Source organism: Rhinichthys klamathensis, unplaced genomic scaffold (assembly GCF_029890125.1).
Source record: "Rhinichthys klamathensis goyatoka isolate OS25496 unplaced genomic scaffold, OSU_Roscu_1.1 h1tg000554l_1, whole genome shotgun sequence".
In the NCBI taxonomy this organism is placed as follows: Eukaryota; Metazoa; Chordata; class Actinopteri; order Cypriniformes; family Leuciscidae; genus Rhinichthys; species Rhinichthys klamathensis.
The window spans coordinates 4,132,830-4,150,329 of NW_026607023.1; the positions used below are offsets into that span (position 1 = coordinate 4,132,830).

At 36.9% G+C, this 17,500-nt stretch overlaps 1 protein-coding gene across 2 annotated transcripts in view; it reads left to right on the plus strand.

Moving 5' to 3' along the window:
* The window catches only part of rnf121 (ring finger protein 121), a 227,693-nt gene that overhangs the window by 43,100 nt on the left and 167,093 nt on the right, over nucleotides 1-17,500 (plus strand). The window contains exon 2 of one of the 2 annotated variants that reach the window (XM_056239150.1): nucleotides 7,245-7,282. The exons of the other annotated variant lie outside the window; for it this stretch is intronic. Coding sequence (XP_056095125.1) covers nucleotides 7,245-7,282 — 38 coding nt within the window. The remainder of the gene's footprint in view (nucleotides 1-7,244; nucleotides 7,283-17,500) is intronic. 2 annotated transcript variants of the gene reach the window in all.

A 17,500-nucleotide genomic window follows, 5' to 3' on the forward strand; every position in this document is an offset into this window, starting at 1 on the left:
CTTCTCAAAATAACAACAATAATAATAATACAATTTATTTAAGGAATATATTTTGTCCATGTTTTAATTTAGTAAATCTCTGTTGTGCAGCACTTGATAACATTTTATTGTAAGGTTATTGTTAGCTTGTGCATTCATTTGATTACCCCTGTTCCTCAGAATACATTTGTATTATATCATAAAAACAAAAATTTATTTTCTGAATAAAACACATTTCTATATTCTTAATGTAATTAACTACTTATTTTCATCATTAATAATTTATCTAATCCATTCAATTATTTAATTGATTAGTTTTTGATTATTGAAATTTTAATAAACAAAACAAACAAATGCTTTCAAGTTTGTTATAATAAAGCATTTGTTCAACCAAAAAACATGTTTTAATTCATTTAACGGTCATTTTAACTGTTGATAATATAATAATTGATTGAAAAAAGGATATAAATCGTGATATTTTGCAAAATGTTATCACAAAACTCTGCATATCGCAAATTGTTTAAAATTGCAATAATATTGTATCTCATGCACTATATTACATTAAATAAGACAACACTAACAAGTAAAAATAATGTAATGCATGTTTAAATCACTCATGAAAACAAATGATCACATCTATAATTTAAATGTTTAAATTTCAACAAATTGGAGAAGAAATATAATATCTATTTGTATACTACTATTTTGAGTGTTAGTTATAACCGATATATTGGCCGAAAAAAAATTTAAATCCAAATTGATATAATTTTTTGGAAAGCCTGATTACAAAAACAGAAGTCTCACCATTAAAAGCCATGTCCCAAGCACTTCAACATAAATCAAACATATACAATACAGCAGACTAGTTTGAACCAGTGTAAAATTCCTTAAGATTTCTTTATCAAATAAAATCTATTGCCTTACAAAGAAATAAAATAATGCAAACAAGTCATTGGACAATACTTATAAGAATAAAAATGCAAGTGCCATGGAGAAATAAAATGGAATAGCCATATTGTTGACCGTAATACGAGAAAAAAAGTGCATCTGTAACGAAGACCTGGACTGAGTGAGATCCATATGCGGTTTATTAAAACACAAGTTCACAGTACAAAGGGGCGTGGGTCGAAATACCAGAGCAAACAACATCATCAAAGGGAAAGCAAAAAACCTGGTCATAACAGGTAGAGGTAGTGATGGCAATTTCAAAATAATGCTTTATGACGCTTCGAAACCTTTACAAATCTTTTTTTCTGAATCAATGGTTCGGAGCATGTATCAAACTGCCAGTCAGATTTCAGTAAAAGAGGCTTCAATGCGTCATAACTGTTTCGAAAAACACTTCGAAATGTCAATGGTTCAAATAGACACTTGATAATCTTATTAGATGACTGCATTTGGAAGATTTTACTTTCAATAAAATTTTTGCAATAGATTTGTAAAAGGTGTTATGCATGTTTGGCTGCATTTACACTGTTCTGACCACTAGGGGTCACCGTAGAGACGGGATTGTTTCACGAAGCCTCGATCTGCCCACCACTAGGCAGAGGATCAGGGCAGGCAGCAAACAGCAATAGAAGTAGTCCAGGTAAACACAAGTGGTAGGCAGGCAGCAAAGAGTCATACACAGTAATCAAAGGCATAGTCAAACACTGGCAGAAACAACAGGGAAATAACGCTGAGAATGTAGCTGCGGCAAACAAGACTTCGCAGTGAGTGAACATACACATGGGTTTAAATAGCCTGAGTGATGAGGGACAGGTGTGCGGTAATCAGTCCAGGTATGTGGATTCTTGGGTATTGTAGTCCAAACTGAATGCTAATGGTCAGGTGAGTGAGACCTCCGGTGGCCACTTGAGGAATCTTCACCCGCGTTCGTGACAGCATCACATCTAAAATTAATATTACTGTTTCAAATAACAGCATTGCTGTTTAAGCTGAATGAACACTGATAAACTAAAGCGCTTTGTTAGCTGGTTAATTAACGAAACCTATTTGAGATGTGTGCTGCACATGTTGCACTGTGTTTTCCTTTTCAAAGTGATTCCAGTCATATTTCAAGCTATTTAAAACTATCATGGTGAACAGTGCACATCTGAAGTCTCAGCTGAAGGAAATAATGCATTATTTATCTGCTTTAATATAGCAGCCTAAATTTCTTATCGGGTCGATAACAATAAAATTACAAGTGAACACATATCGGCCGATACAGATATGGTGGCTGATATATTGTGCATCCCTAATAAGTAGCAATTGAATTTGGACTGTTGTTATTCATTTCAACCTTTAATATTATACAGTAATGTGCTAACTGACAGGGTTCCCTCTTTCCTGTTTATCCGTTTACAGTATTAGTTGAGAGATTGTTTTCCTTAAGAAAATTTACGTACTATACATGATATAAGGTTGTCCTTGTAAAAATGCTTAACTAGTGTTGTCACGATACCAAAATTATTGTTTCGATACCGATACCAAGTCAAGAATTGCGATTTCGATACTTTTTCGATACTTTTCCTGAAAAGGGAGAAACACTCTCAAATATCATTGCGGTGCTTTATTTTAAAACTGGGACAACATTCCAATCATAACACACTAATAAATGAACATTTGAACAGCAGATAGGCTATAACCATTTGAACAAAATATGAAATATGAAAAATATAAAAAATAAATTAGAGCAATGACATTCAAGGTAAAAAAATAAATAAATTTAGCAGCATTATCTCAGTTATCATAAGAAACATAAGATTTTATCAATATCAATGCCACTGACGATTCTGCTTATCGATCCGATTCTTTAACGATTCTCTTATCGATTCATGATAGCATTGTGTGGAAAAAAGTAGTCATATGCTTTTTCGGGGGGAAAAAACAAGTGTTTTTATTTGTTTTATGTAATAAATGAAACCTTATTACAAAGTGTTAACGATTAGTTATACACCGATTCAGACAGATCAGTTGTTTTAACCATTCATTAAAACGAATCGGTTCAAATGAGTCATTAGTTCGCGAATTGGACGTGTCATTATCGGACGTGTGCGCGTTGTGTGATTATCCAGGCGGTTACATCCCACTGTCATCACAGAAAACATTTCATGACTGGATAGTTTTTTTCGTTTATTTAAAGTGTGGTTTATGTCAGCTGAATGTGCGGAACGATTCAGAGAAGATAAGGCAACGTATTTTACCACAATTTACACCCAGCGGTAATTAAAAAAAAAAAAAAAAAAAAAATCCGAATGCTCCACATGAAACTTTAGTCTCCCGACCTTACCATCGTGTCGAATTATTTTGATTAATATGTGCGAGGGAGAGAGAGAGAGCAAGACAGCGCTTAGTTTTGAGACGGTGAAGCCTTGTTTATACTTTCGCCTGGCTCCGCAGAGAGAGAGAGTGCGCGCGCGCGACCGGGGCTCGCTCACTCTCTCTCTCTCTCTCTCTCTCTCTCTCTCTCTCTCTGCTCGTTCAGTTCACGCGCCCTGTCACACGCGCATGAGGAGAAAAACACAGACGTCCATAGGGAGGCACTGGAAGCGTGCGTTGCACACACCCAGGGCCGCATTAAGAGCTCACTGGGCCCCGGGGCTATGAGTTACTGCAGGGCCCCCCCACCACCACTTTAGGTCACCAACTACATGAGCTAAATGTTCTATCATTATACGAGTCATTTTATTCATCTATGATATACTTCACACAGTTAAGTTATATTACTTTTAATAAGATTTTTTATCATATCAAAATTTTATGCCACTAAAATTTCATAATTCTTGTGACCAATTTCAATATCACAAAAAATAATAGTAGCTTAAGAAAATAATCTCAAGCTTACTAATGACAAGAGTCACAAATAACAATAGAACAAAGGCACATAAGAAATCGACCTACTTGAAAAACTTAAAGCACTGAATAATATTATATTGTATAAAGTAATCAAATATTCAATACATAGTTTTCACTATAAATTCAACATTCATTCTTATTAATTTTACAAAAGTGATTCAGTCAAGGGCAGTAAATTACTTTATTTCTGATGTTTCATCATTGACACAAATGGCGACAGGAGCTTTATTAGTGGCTTCTGTCACTTTAAGACCTCAGGGTCGGAACTCAAGTGCGCTGTGCAGAACCGTCTCAAGTTCACCATGGTCTCAAAACCAAAATGAATTCTCTCCCGCTGCTTACTGTGCCTGAGCAGTTTAAAATAATTTGCGTGGGGTCCGGATAACAGGAAAGTACCATAATTTGTATCCAAACCACAATGCTTAAAAACGCGTTTAAATTATAGCCTAAACTTGTATCATGATGGCGCAGGAAAATGTACATATTTCTACCGGATATTATCGCCAGCCCTTTAGCCGAAAATTGATCAAACACAAAAAGCATCATACATCCATCAAGTTAATAATCAAACTTACCGAAAATTTGTGGGGTCGATGATGACGCATGTGTTTTAAGAATAGAATGAAGTGAAGAGTGGAGGCGATTGATTGGTTGATGCGTATATTCTAATAAGGCACAGGCAGCCATCTATAGGCCTACTTGCAGCAGCAGGTAGATCGTTCACAAGTTAAATATAGAATAAATGTATTGTTATATCAAATTAAAACGTGACGTTTCAATTCACCATGCCCTGCTGCCCACGGGGGTTTGATTGACAGGCGAACTGGCCAATCATAACGCCGAATACGCAATTTTGTCCGACAACAAAGCTGTCAGTAGATTAACGTCGGTGGACTTGAACTTGAAAACGGTATTGTTTAAATTACTTAAATGACAATATTTGAAAGTTGAGACTTTGTTTCATATCAACAGTAAGCTGCTCTGAACTCTCTCTCATAGTCACTCGGTGTAACGTTAGTCTTTGCCCCGCGATGTATTTTTCACTGCGTGAGTGAGAACATGATGTACGTGACTCGAGCCGCCTGGCTTGTCACACAGTAACTAAAAAAGGCGGGTCTTTGCGAACGGTCACTATAATATTAATGATAATGATTCCATGATAATGCATGGAATATACGGCAAAGCGCCACTAAATAACAGGGCTAATTTGTGGGGGGCGTTGCGTGGTAAGGCTTTGGCAATCAGATGGCTAGTAGTATCTACTCCACAGCCAGTCACGGGCCCCCTCCTTGCTCGGGCCCCGGGGCTTTAGCCCCGCCTAGCCCTATTGTTAATGCGGCCGTGCACACACCAACATGCAATACTCTCTTACAAATCTGGAACGCGGTCATTCTTAGAAGTATCGATACTAATAAATTTAGGTATCGTGAAGTTTTTAATTTCCGAGTATCGCGATACTTTTGAAGTATCGGTGCACCGTGCAACACTATGCTTAACCATATGTATTGTAAAAGCAAATGCATTGAATTTACTTCCTGCTTACTAGCTACTGTTCGGACGCTGCTCAGCCCTTTGCTCTCTCGCTTTTGTATTTTATCTCCTAATTTTAACTTCAGCAAATCAGCACAGTGCTCAAACGACAAAGCTTGGCACCAACAATAAAATTAGAAACATTTGAAATGGAATATTACTAGGGGTGGCTCGATACCACTTTTTCATGTCCGATACCGATACCACAAACTTGAGTATCTACCGATACTGATACAATACCATGCCATATTTTTCTCCCTCTTAATTAAGCTGTTAATAACACGTTTGTCAGGAGGATGCACTGTGATTAACCTAGCCATCTAAAAAGCATCATGCTCAAATAGTGCAATAAATGTTCTACTCCCCTAAAGGAAGAAATACGTAGCCCACAACATCTACTGCTGCTTAATTTTTATTAAAATAATTTTTAAACAGAACTTGTAGCAGCATTTTTAATTATTCAGCACCATTCAATTAATTAAATTTAAAGTCCAACTGTGCAAATAAAAAAAGATATAATTCCAGTGCCAAATACTAGATGTAACACAAAACTCTAGTCATAACTTAAATAAGTATAACCTACCATAAAAATAATGGTATCTCCATTATAAAATGTACAATAGAACAGAATAGTACAATAAGCCACTCACAAATTAAACTCTACTAGGCCATTACACCTAATAAAGGGGAAAAACATTTTGGGTAGACAGTCCAAGCTCTAAAGTTTTTCACATGTAACATCTGGGGATCATAGGTGTAATTTGAGGGTGCGACATGTCCCAGCCACTTTTTCTCAGGATCGATATTGCCCCCCACCACTTTTGAAACATTATGAGGCACAGATGTAATACAAATAAATAAAACATCTCCATTTAACAGAGCATTAATTAACATAGTTAGACCTAGCACTAAAATGTGTTTGTTTTTTTAAATCAAGCTGAGCGCTCGTTGCCGCTGCTATCAGTTGCACGGAGACAGTGTTCTCTTGTGGCGCGCGCACAATCTTCACTCGGATGGCTCCAATCTATCGCCGTTGCGGAGACTCACAAAACAAAATGCACACTTTTTTAAAATAACTCAACACAGCTGACATGATAATTGCTGACAGGTCTCACCTTACTCGTTCTAGCTACTGTTCACGTGACGCCAGTGTTGCCAAGTCCGCGCTCCCTCTCACACCCCGAAACGCGATTGGCTACTTTTTAAAATGCAATTGGGCAGGTTTTGTTGTGAAAATCTGGCGACCCTGCGTGCAGCTGCAGCGTGACGCATGTTGCTCATCTCTCTTTACGGCATGTCTCTCAGGTGTTGAGAGATTTGTTTGCATTTGTTTGACAGTTTAGGACTAGGTCCGTGGTCGTATCGGATCGGAATATACTCCCGCGATTCATACAATATCCGATCCAGTGATTTTGGCCAGTATCGGACTAATACCGATACCGAATATCGGATCGGCGCACCCCTAAATATTACTACATAAAAGGGGTATTTTGATCTGACCAGCCTCCCACTGCCAGCAGCATACATTCCTGGGACAGCGCAACACAGCTCCCTATATTCAGACTAAAATGCCTCCGTCTGGTTCAGAATGTACTTGCTACACAAAGTGCCACAGACTTCTACAAAAGATTGCAGTTCATGAAACAAAGTTACTTGCGGTCCTGCCAGAACTCGCTGTTGAGGAGCACTAGATTCACAAGCTGTATGCTGGGAGTGGGTCCACGATGAAGCTTTCCCTATCAGATAAATATATGTGGACAACGTTTTTGATTATGTGATTTGTGATATGGAAAAAGTAATTGAATGCTTTTTAGCTTAAGGTTGCAATGTAATGAAGTGCACTTCTGCTTGAATGTTGCTATAACTAATTGCTGAAATCACTCATATTTCAACAGATTGATCTGTCCCAGCTCTCACCAGAGGAGAAGTGGAGGTCTGTACCTTTCTTTATTATTGTTATTTAAAATATATATATTCACAATCATAAATATGTATAGTTTCTGCAATTAAATTGATATATTTTTTACATAATGGTTATTAATCCTCTGGGGTCCAAGGTGTTTTGGGGGTCCTTGAGATGTTTTGACATACTCTGACATTTGTGCTTTTTTCAGTTGCTTATAAACAAATTACTGGCAAAGGTGTAATTACACTCTATTTAGCACAAACAGGGCTACCATAATATGTTATCAACATGTATGTACATGTTTGTATTTTTGAGAGAATATTGTTTATGCGTGGTTATTGAAAAAACTAAAACTTAAAGTTTCTGCAATAAGGCCACAAAACGCATACTAAATATGTGTCCTGAAGACTTTTGACTAATGGATATTGTCGCCTAGAGTTTTTTCTTCAAAATGATCTGAAAATCATCCTGCCTTATCATTCACATAAAACAATAGATTGGTTTAAATTTAAAAATGACACTTTTTGTTTGGAAAGGCAATATGCGCAGGGGTGTGACCTGCTGTGATTCACACCTGAGAAGACAATGGGCCCGCATAATGAGCGCATAATGGGGCTGCATACTAATGACCCTTTCATTCAGGTGTGTCACTGAGCCACAAGAATGCAATGACAATATATATATATATATATATATATATATATATAGGCCTATATAATACAAAATTGGTTCACAGTTCCAATTATTTATTTATTTTTCAAATTGTGCTTGCAAATTGTATAATATCAAATGTAAACATTTCTAGTAATTGTGCAGTTAATTCTCATACTGTTTTTACAGAAAGTTTGGGAATATATCCCAAATGTGTCACTAATAAAACACAATACAAATAATTTAAAGAGGAGGCTTATATTGAGCTTTTAAGATTTACCTAAGATTTATTTATATGTAACCTACATATATTTTTGCTATTTTAATAAAAAGGTTACAATTACAACAACAATTAAAATAAACTATATTTCAAATGTAATCTTTCTTTGTATATACTAAAGTATACATTTTATCATACATATTTCACAGTTGCGGATTAATTAGTTTGAATATAGCCTACAATCAAACAAACACTATAATAACATCTTAGCAAACAAGCTTATTTGATGTGGCAGTATTTTACAGTAAAAACGACATCTTGTCTTTCATGTAACATATGGTTTTTATGATTAGGACATATAAATGTTAATTTGCAGTTTAATACGTTGCTTATACAAAAATATTTTATTTCAACATATTTCAGTCGATTTTTACTCATCTCAGTATTGGAATATAGTTAGGTAAAAGCTATTCATTCACACACAAAAATGCGATTCATATTCAAACAGTCTTTTTGTTTACAGACACTATTTCATATCGCGATTAGAACAAAGCACTTGAAAATAATGTACCTATTCCTCAGCTGGATCCGTTGCTCCTCCAAATGAAACTACCTGCACTTCTGAGGTAATTTTTTCCAGGATTATTATTAAGATAGTATTATTCCTCACAGCGTCGTAAATATGAGTCTCTTTCGGTGGGTTATCCAGCTGATGTGGGCGTGGATCGCCTCAGAGCATTTGTGTTTGAATAGAGCGCGCGCTCCGTGGGTGTGGTCAAATTAACTTTAATGACCTGAGACGAGAACGACTATCATCTCTCTCTTTTCGTACAGATTACATAAAATGAGAAAATTTATTTTTTATATAAATTACTTCATTTAAAAGAAGATAATTCAGGCTTCATGCCTGTGTGCCTGTATACCTGTTTGACTGAGTATTTGCAGAGTTACAGTTCATTTTTCGGACGCGTTTCAGAATGGACTTCACTGACAGAAAGAACGCAGAACGTGCATCATGTTTATTTTTCTTTATTAGGCGAAAAGCACAACACTTTGTTTTTATTATGAGGTTCCACAAAAAAAAATACAAACTTAACAGGATCGAATGATGTACAACACTTATATGTCAGATCAAAATCAACAGAGTAATTTGAGTCTCTTTTGCACTGATAAGGAAAAAAGTGAGCTGGTATCGCCGGCGAGACCGCCGACCCCAGAGGGTTAAAGGGAGGCACGGTGGCTCTGTGGTAGCACTGTCGCCTCAAGAAGGTCTCCGGTTTGAGTCCCAGCTCAGCCAGGAGGCCTTTCTCTGTGGAGTTTGCATGTACTCCCCCACAGGGTTTCCACGCTTAAAAAGTTATTGAATTTTTGCCATTTTGGATTCAAGCACTGGAAAGTATGTGAAAACAAACATAGGTGCTTGAAAAAAACAAGGTGCTTAAAGGGCCATGAAACACCAAAACACATTTTTTTTAAGTTATATTGTTGGCCTTTTTGTGACTGTGCCTGGGACAGTAAAGATTGACAAGGAAAGCGTGGGGTGTAGAGAGAGGGGAATGGGATCGGCAAAGGACCTCGAGCTGGGAATTGAACTCAGGGCGCCGAAGCCGCAGTTGTTCTATATGTCGGCGCGCTAACCATGAGGCTCTCTGCACCGACCAAAACAGCAACATGGATCATAGATCATATACTATATATAATGATATAATGAATGCGTCAGCTAGGGCTGGGCGATAAAACGATAACGATAATTGTCGCGATATCATTTTTCTCGATAAAACGATATCAAGAGTTCGATGTTCGATGTTCGATAAACAATATAAATGTTCGATAATGTTTATGCGCCAAAAGCGGAACGAAACTTATTTGAACCGCGAGCTCACTAGAGCAGCGTTTACTCTGATCTGCTCACTAGATCCAGTGAGAAGCGCTTGAATTCAGCGAAGAACACAAATATCTCAGTGATTTAAACCAGTTTAAAGGCAGATGAAACAGCGCTGACAAACAGGAGAAACACTGTGTGCAACGATGCAGTCAGAATCTTAATTGATACTGAATCCATTTACCATGGATTTACTGTAACGTTAGCCTAACGTTAACTGCACCATGAAATGTGGGATATACATATTGAATTGTATTATATTATTAATGTAGACAATGTATTAAAGGACTAATGGAATATAATTACAGTATTTAATAATGTATTTAGGCTACAGTTTTTCATACAAATACCATAGAAACCATAAAGTAAAATTTTGCCATGCTAGTGAGCTGCTATAGGCTATGCCTGGTTTTATCTGTGGTTATCATGATCTAAATGCATGATACTGGATAACCAATGGTTAATTTGAATAAAACAGTCAGAATATTACATTTTCCCAAATAAAAATGTGGTTGTTAATTTTTTTTTTAAGAGATGTTACTGTTTTTGTTAATGAACATAAATTTAACATAGTAGTATTAGCTTGAGTTAGGATGGAGATTTACTGTCAACTCACCGTCAAATATGCGTTTCGAGATAAAACATGTAATATTAATATTGCAGCCTGCACTGCAAACTGTGCTGAAGATACGGGCCATCAAAGTCAGGCAACACAAACCTGTTTCAAGACTTGAAACAATATCCCCCATTAGCACATGCAGAAACTAAGAAATATATGTTTGGCAAGTGTTTGTCATATGTTCTGACAATAAAGAGTAGTTTAAAACCACAATTAACGCTCTGGTTTATACAACTTTCACTTAGGAGCAAAAATCTGCCTTTAAACTTGAAAGAAATAAAGATTTGACATTTATCGTGATAATTATCGATATCGACTGATATAAAAAAACTTATCGTGATCATTTTTTTGGGCCATATCGCCCAGCCCTAGTGTCAGCATCTGCAAACTCAAACATGTGTAAGTACTGGTCTTTTATACCGCAAGTATTAGACACGATTGGATAGATGAGAAGGTAATAAGTGACGTAGCAATTGAGTCTTCCTGGCAGAACTTAAAGCTGCAGTCCGTATCTTTTCCTCTTTGTCGCCATCTCTCTGTTCGAAATCTGTAACTGCAGTGATTCGCGGAATTATTATCTTTACGTGGGTTGTAAATCGGCATGAAACAGCGCGGATGAACACAGTGCTTTGAGGCGACTGCTGCTGTCAGTCACCGCGCTGTGTGGATACTATCATACAGAATCACAGATTCACTTTTTGAAAGTTTGACCAACATAAGAATTTTCATAAGAAAATGTCTTCTGAACAAGTAAGTAAAATCCATTTTTGTTCTGACCAACTAAGGGGGAAAAAGCATTCGACATGATAAGCTTCGTTAGATTTAATCAACGCGATTTACTGCAACCATGCAAATTATAGCCTACTTTGTTCTCAAATTGTTCATGTTAACCCTCTGGGGTCTGAGGTGTTTTCAGGGTCCTTGAGATGTTTTGGTATGCTCTGACATTTCTGCTTTTTTCAGTTGCTTATAAACATATTAATGGCACAGGTGAAATTACACTCTATATAGCACACACAGGGCTACCATAATATGTGAACAACATGTTAATACATGTTTGTATTTTTGAGAGAATATTGTTTATGCGTGGTTATTGAAAAAACTAAAAAATAAAGTTTCTAATATAAGGCCACAAATAACATACTAAATATCTGTCCACAAGACTTTTGACTAGTGGATGTTGTCGCCTAGAGTTTTTGCTTCGAATTGATCTGAAAATCATTCTGCCTAATCATTCACATAAAACAATAGATAGTTTTAAATTGTGAAAAACATTTTTTTGTTTGCAAAGGCAAAATGCGGATGGGCGGAACGGCCCAACATGAATGAATGAACATGAATAATTAGGCAGTTCTCACCTGAGCAGACTGCATACTAATGAGCCTTTCATTCAGTGTCGTCACACAAGAAAGAATGCAAGGACAATAATATATATATATATATATATATATAAATAAATAAATATGTATACACACACACACACATATATATATACACCTGTCCAACTGCTCGTTAACACTTAATTTCTAAGCAGCCAATCACATGGCGGCAACTCAGTGCATTTAGGCATGTAGACATGGTCAAGACAATCTCCTGCAGTTCAAACCGAGCATCAGTATGGGGAAGAAAGTTGATTTGAGTGACTTTGAACGTGGCATGATTGTTGGTGCCAGAAGGGCTGGTCTTAGTATTTCAGAAACTGCTAATCTACTGGGATTTTCACGCACAACCATCTCTAGGGTTTACAGAGAATGGTCCGAAAAAGAAAAAAACATCCAGTGAGCGGCAGTTCTGTGGGCGGAAATGCCTTGTTGATGCCAGAGGTCAGAGGAGAATGGCCAGACTGGTTCGAGCTGATAGAAGGGCAACAGTGACTGAAATAACCACTCGTTACAACCGAGGTATGCAGCAAAGCATTTGTGAAGCCACAACACGCACAACCTTGAGGCGGATGGGCTACAACAGCAGAAGACTCCACCGGGTACCACTCATCTCCACTACAAATAGGAAAAAGAGGCTACAATTTGCAAGAGCTCACCAAAATTGAACAGTTGAAGACTGGAAAAATGTTGCCTGGTCTGATGAGTCTCGATTTCTGTTGAGACATTCAGATGTTAGAGTCAGAATTTGGCGTAAACAGAATGAGAACATGGAACCATCATGCCTTGTTACCACTGTGCAGGCTGGTGGTGGTGGTGTAATGGTGTGGGGGATGTTTTCCTGGCACACTTTAGGCCCCTTAGTGCCAATTGGGCATCGTTTAAATGCCACGGCCTACCTGAGCATTGTTTCTGACCATGTCCATCCCTTTATGGCCACCATGTACCCATCCTCTGATGGCTACTTCCACCATGTCACAAAGCTCTAATCATTTCAAATTGGTTTCTTGAACATGACAATGAGTTCACTGTACTAAAATGGCCTCCACAGTCACCAGATCTCAACCCAATAGAGCATCTTTGGGATGTGGTGGAACGGGAGATTCGCATCATGGATGTGCAGCCGACAAATCTGCGGCAACTGTGTGATGCCATCATGTCAATATGGACCAAACTCCCTGAGGAATGCTTCCAGCACCTTGTTGAATCTATGCCACAAAGAATTGAAAAAAACAACAAAAAAACTGTACAACTGACAGACCAACAACTGTTTCAACATTGATAATAATAATAAATGTTTCTTGAGCATCAAATCCTCATATTATACTGATTTGTGAAGGACACTGAAGACACTGACACTGGTGATGCTGAAAATTCAGCTTTGATCGTAGGAATAAATTACACTTTACTATATATTCACACAGAAAACAGCTGATTTACACTGGAATAATATTTAATACTATAACTGATTTTTGTTGTATTTTTAATCAAATAAGCGCAGCCATGGTTAGCAGAAGAGAATTCTTTTAAAAGTATTTAAAATCGTACCGACCCCAAACTTTTGAACGGTAGTGTGTATATATATATACAAACTATCAAAATATAAATGAAAGCCAAAAGCACATTTTTAGTCACACCTTTTAGCCATCCACATACCATTTTTAGCCATCCACCGCGGTAAAAATAAACCAGTCGCATTTCAAAGTCGTTCGCGAAACGACCGCCAGGTGGCGCAAAGGGACATTTAGCAAAACGTAAGTGGGGCTAATGCCTGTAGCCTAAGGATGAAATACTACAAGTTATGGTAATTTCCAAATAAGCCTACAACAAACATTTATAGCCTACTCCGTAATTGTTGGTCATACAGATAAGATATAATCTTTTAAAACTGTAAAAGGCTAAAGTATAGGCCTACACTCACAGGCTAAATGAAAAAATCGCTCATGTGAGAAAAAGACGTTTGGTTATTTCTCAGTGAGAAAATTCATAGCCGAGAACTTAGGGTTCATCATCAAGATGACACGGGTTCAAATCCCGCACAAACATGGTCTGCTGTAAATTTTATATTTATTTAGATTTGTCTAGCTCTAAAACTCTGTTACACCATACAGTTTTTTTTGCTTATATTTATAAAATACAATTATCATGCATTTCCATTTTACACTAAGGAACAAAATAGTATCCAACAGAACGACTTTGCATCTGTATAATAATAGGCTACCAATCGTAATTTCAAAAGCAGTTCTGTAAAAAAAATAATTATATATAGCCTCTATATATATATATATATATATATATATTTTTTTTTTTCAGGGCTGCCAACTCTCACGCATTGAGCGTGAGAGTACTCACGCAATTGACCCAAATCTCACGCTCTCACGCCACACCCCCGATTTCTCCCGCTGAAGTGTCAACCCGGTCGGTCAAATTCCTAAAAGATATAGTTTATCTATAGATCTACCTGTTGAGCCACTCGTGATCGACTAGTTATACCGCAAATTAGTTAAAATATCCCGTAATCTATCTAGAGCGAGCGTGCATGCGAGACAGATATTGTGCTCCAAACCATGCGCGCGCATGGCAGAGAGGTCTGTTCCCTACAACCTAGAGTTTTAAAAAACATGGTTTTAAGCAAAGTGTGATTTGCCAGGGGGGACTAGGATTTCCTTCTGGTCTAAACATCCCTGCTTCTGCTGAATTATTTTAATCCCCCCCGTAATTTTTTGGTCATACAGATAAGAGTAGCCTAGAGTAGCTTACATCGTTCAAAACTGTAAACTTGTATTCATATAGGCTAACGACAAAAACAGTATATCTGTAGTCTCGGTCTTCGGGAACTGCGCGTCACAAAAAATGAACCGAAAGCCACTTCAGCTCAGTCACGATAAGAAATCGGCTATGTCTAAAGCCTTTAAATGTCTAAATATTTAGGCTGATAAATGTTATCTGATTGTGTAGGCTAATCCATATGAAAACGAGAGGTACAGAGGATCTACTCAAACATGCAATGTAAGCGCTTCCCAATGAGAAAATGACAAGACAAGGGTGAAAATCTCGCTCTAATTAAATGTAGGCTAAATCGCCCTGAATTAAAATGTAAAAACAGATCAAATAATGTATTTGTCGAAATGTTGCGATATTGTTTCATTTAAGTTCATAATTATTCTATAAATGTTATTTAATTTAGCAGCATTACCACGAAGCACCGTGTTTCGATATTTATTTGAATAATACAAAATAAAATAAAAACTTAATTCACAAATTGCATGCCTTGTAAGGATCCAAAGATCCCTGTAGAATTTAATATTGAGTTGAACATTTTGTTCATGACAACAAATTAACATGCGTTTTTTCAGATTATATTTAGTTTTGCTTGGAAAAAGCTGGCCCAAACCAATTTTATTTCATCAATTATTGAAATAATGAAATATTTAGTAATAAACTTTTATGACAGAAATATCACTAGGCTACATGTAACTTAAATCATTTAATTCCTTCATTATCAACACTGTCTAGAATAGCGATTTAAGTGTGAATTGCGACTTCTCTTTGTGTTAAGTCAGCCTCAGACTCCGATAGCCTGTGGGGGGGTTGGAGGGACAGTTGCTGGACAAAGGTGTTAATGTTCCTCTTTCATATGGAGAGTGTCGGATAGCCAGCCTGATGAGCTGGCAAAATTATTGTAAGGATAAATCTGTGTCCAAATGTAGACCCCATATCTTATTAAATTATAAATATTGTAGTTTATTTATTGTAGCCTATTTAAAGTTTTTTTCACACAAAATTTCAATTGAAGTTATTGTAAGGTGAATTCAACAAGGCATGCTGTGTCTTTGAAGCAACAATTAAAGGTTAAATAATTTTTTCGTGATTTGTATGGCTGACACGCAGCGACATATACAGTATTATCAGCTGTATGATGTGTTTTTACCCTGAAATGTTTCATTTCGAGAGAGAGACCCGCGCGCGCAGCGAGGGAGACTAAATAAACTTGTTAAAAAGAGATCCAGCTCGAGAGAGGCAAAGAGAAACGCATGTTTTTAATTTAATTATGTTTCTTTGGACAATTTTCGTTTTGTACTGTTTTAATTGTTTAATTTAGCTGTAATTTCTTTGGCAATACAAATTTAAAATGTCGCAAGAATAAGATTAGCCTAGTGTTTCTTATTTTGCATCGCAAAAGAAATAAACTCTAAACCCGATGCAACCCTGTTTTAAATTAAAAAATTGAAATGTTCGAACTTGGTTTCAAACTTAAGTAATTTTAGTGTTCTTTTACATTACACAATAATATAGCAGACTAAAGACGAGCTTCTTCATTTTCATTTTCTGATGCAATCGGCTGACAATCTTCCTTCATCAGTTTTTGTCGTTTGTGCAGCGGCTGCGGTTCTACAGGAATGTAGCAAATTTATGTTGTAATGATAATCAAACAAAACTCTTGACTTTAAATAAGTAAACAGATATAAACAGTTACCTATTTAAGCATCAAGGTGGGAAAATATAAACGCTGTAGGACAACATCAGTTAACAACATGTATGCTACATTGAGATTCGATCTCGGGTCGATTGAAGCTCCTCGAAGCTCGTGTTGTTGCGTTGATCACTGAGCTACCGTCTGTACGCTGATAAAGTTGTAAAGCCTCATTGATGTAGCCTAAATGTTTTTATTGCAATGTTTTATGTTGAAATGTTTTCATTATTTATTCAATTACATTTCAGTAGCCTAATTTCAGTATTGTGATTATGAATTATTTTAACTACGTTTCACTTGTTGAATTCTTCTGCTACTAGCTTTCAATCGCTCTGAATCAGCGCGGTGCGGCAGCAGATTACGCATTAGAGAGAATAAACCGGAATAAACGAACACTTTTCAGAGTCTATAATTGTAGCGCCTCTTAGCGGTAAAAGGCAGCAAATACACCACACATTTTACCGCCGCGGTGGAACGGCTGATGTGGGCATTGTCATGGGTTGCCTCGACATTTGCGTTTGAATAGCGCGCGTCCTCCGTGGGCGTGTCAGATTAACGCGTAATGAAGTGTAATGAGCTGGGAAAAAAAATACTGACAGCACTCTCTTTTCATACAGATTGCATAAACTGAGAATATTTGTTTTTTATATAAATTACTTCATTTAAAAGAAGAGAATTCAAGCTTCATAAAGAAAAATCTCTCGTGCCTGTGTGACAAGTAATCGCGGAGTTACAGTTAATCTTAGGACGCGTTTCAGAATGGACTTCACTGACAGAGAGAACGCAGAACTCGCATCATGTTTGTTTTTCTTTATTTGGTGAAAAGCACAACACTTTGTTTTTATTGTGAGTAACCACAAAAAAAATAGAAACTTAACAGGATCTAATGATGTATCGCACTTATATGTAAGATCAAAATCAACCGAGTATTTTGAGTCTCTTTTGCACTGATAAGAAAAAAAGCGAGACAATCGCGCCGGCGCGATAGCCGACCCCAGGGGGTTAACAACATCAGCATTG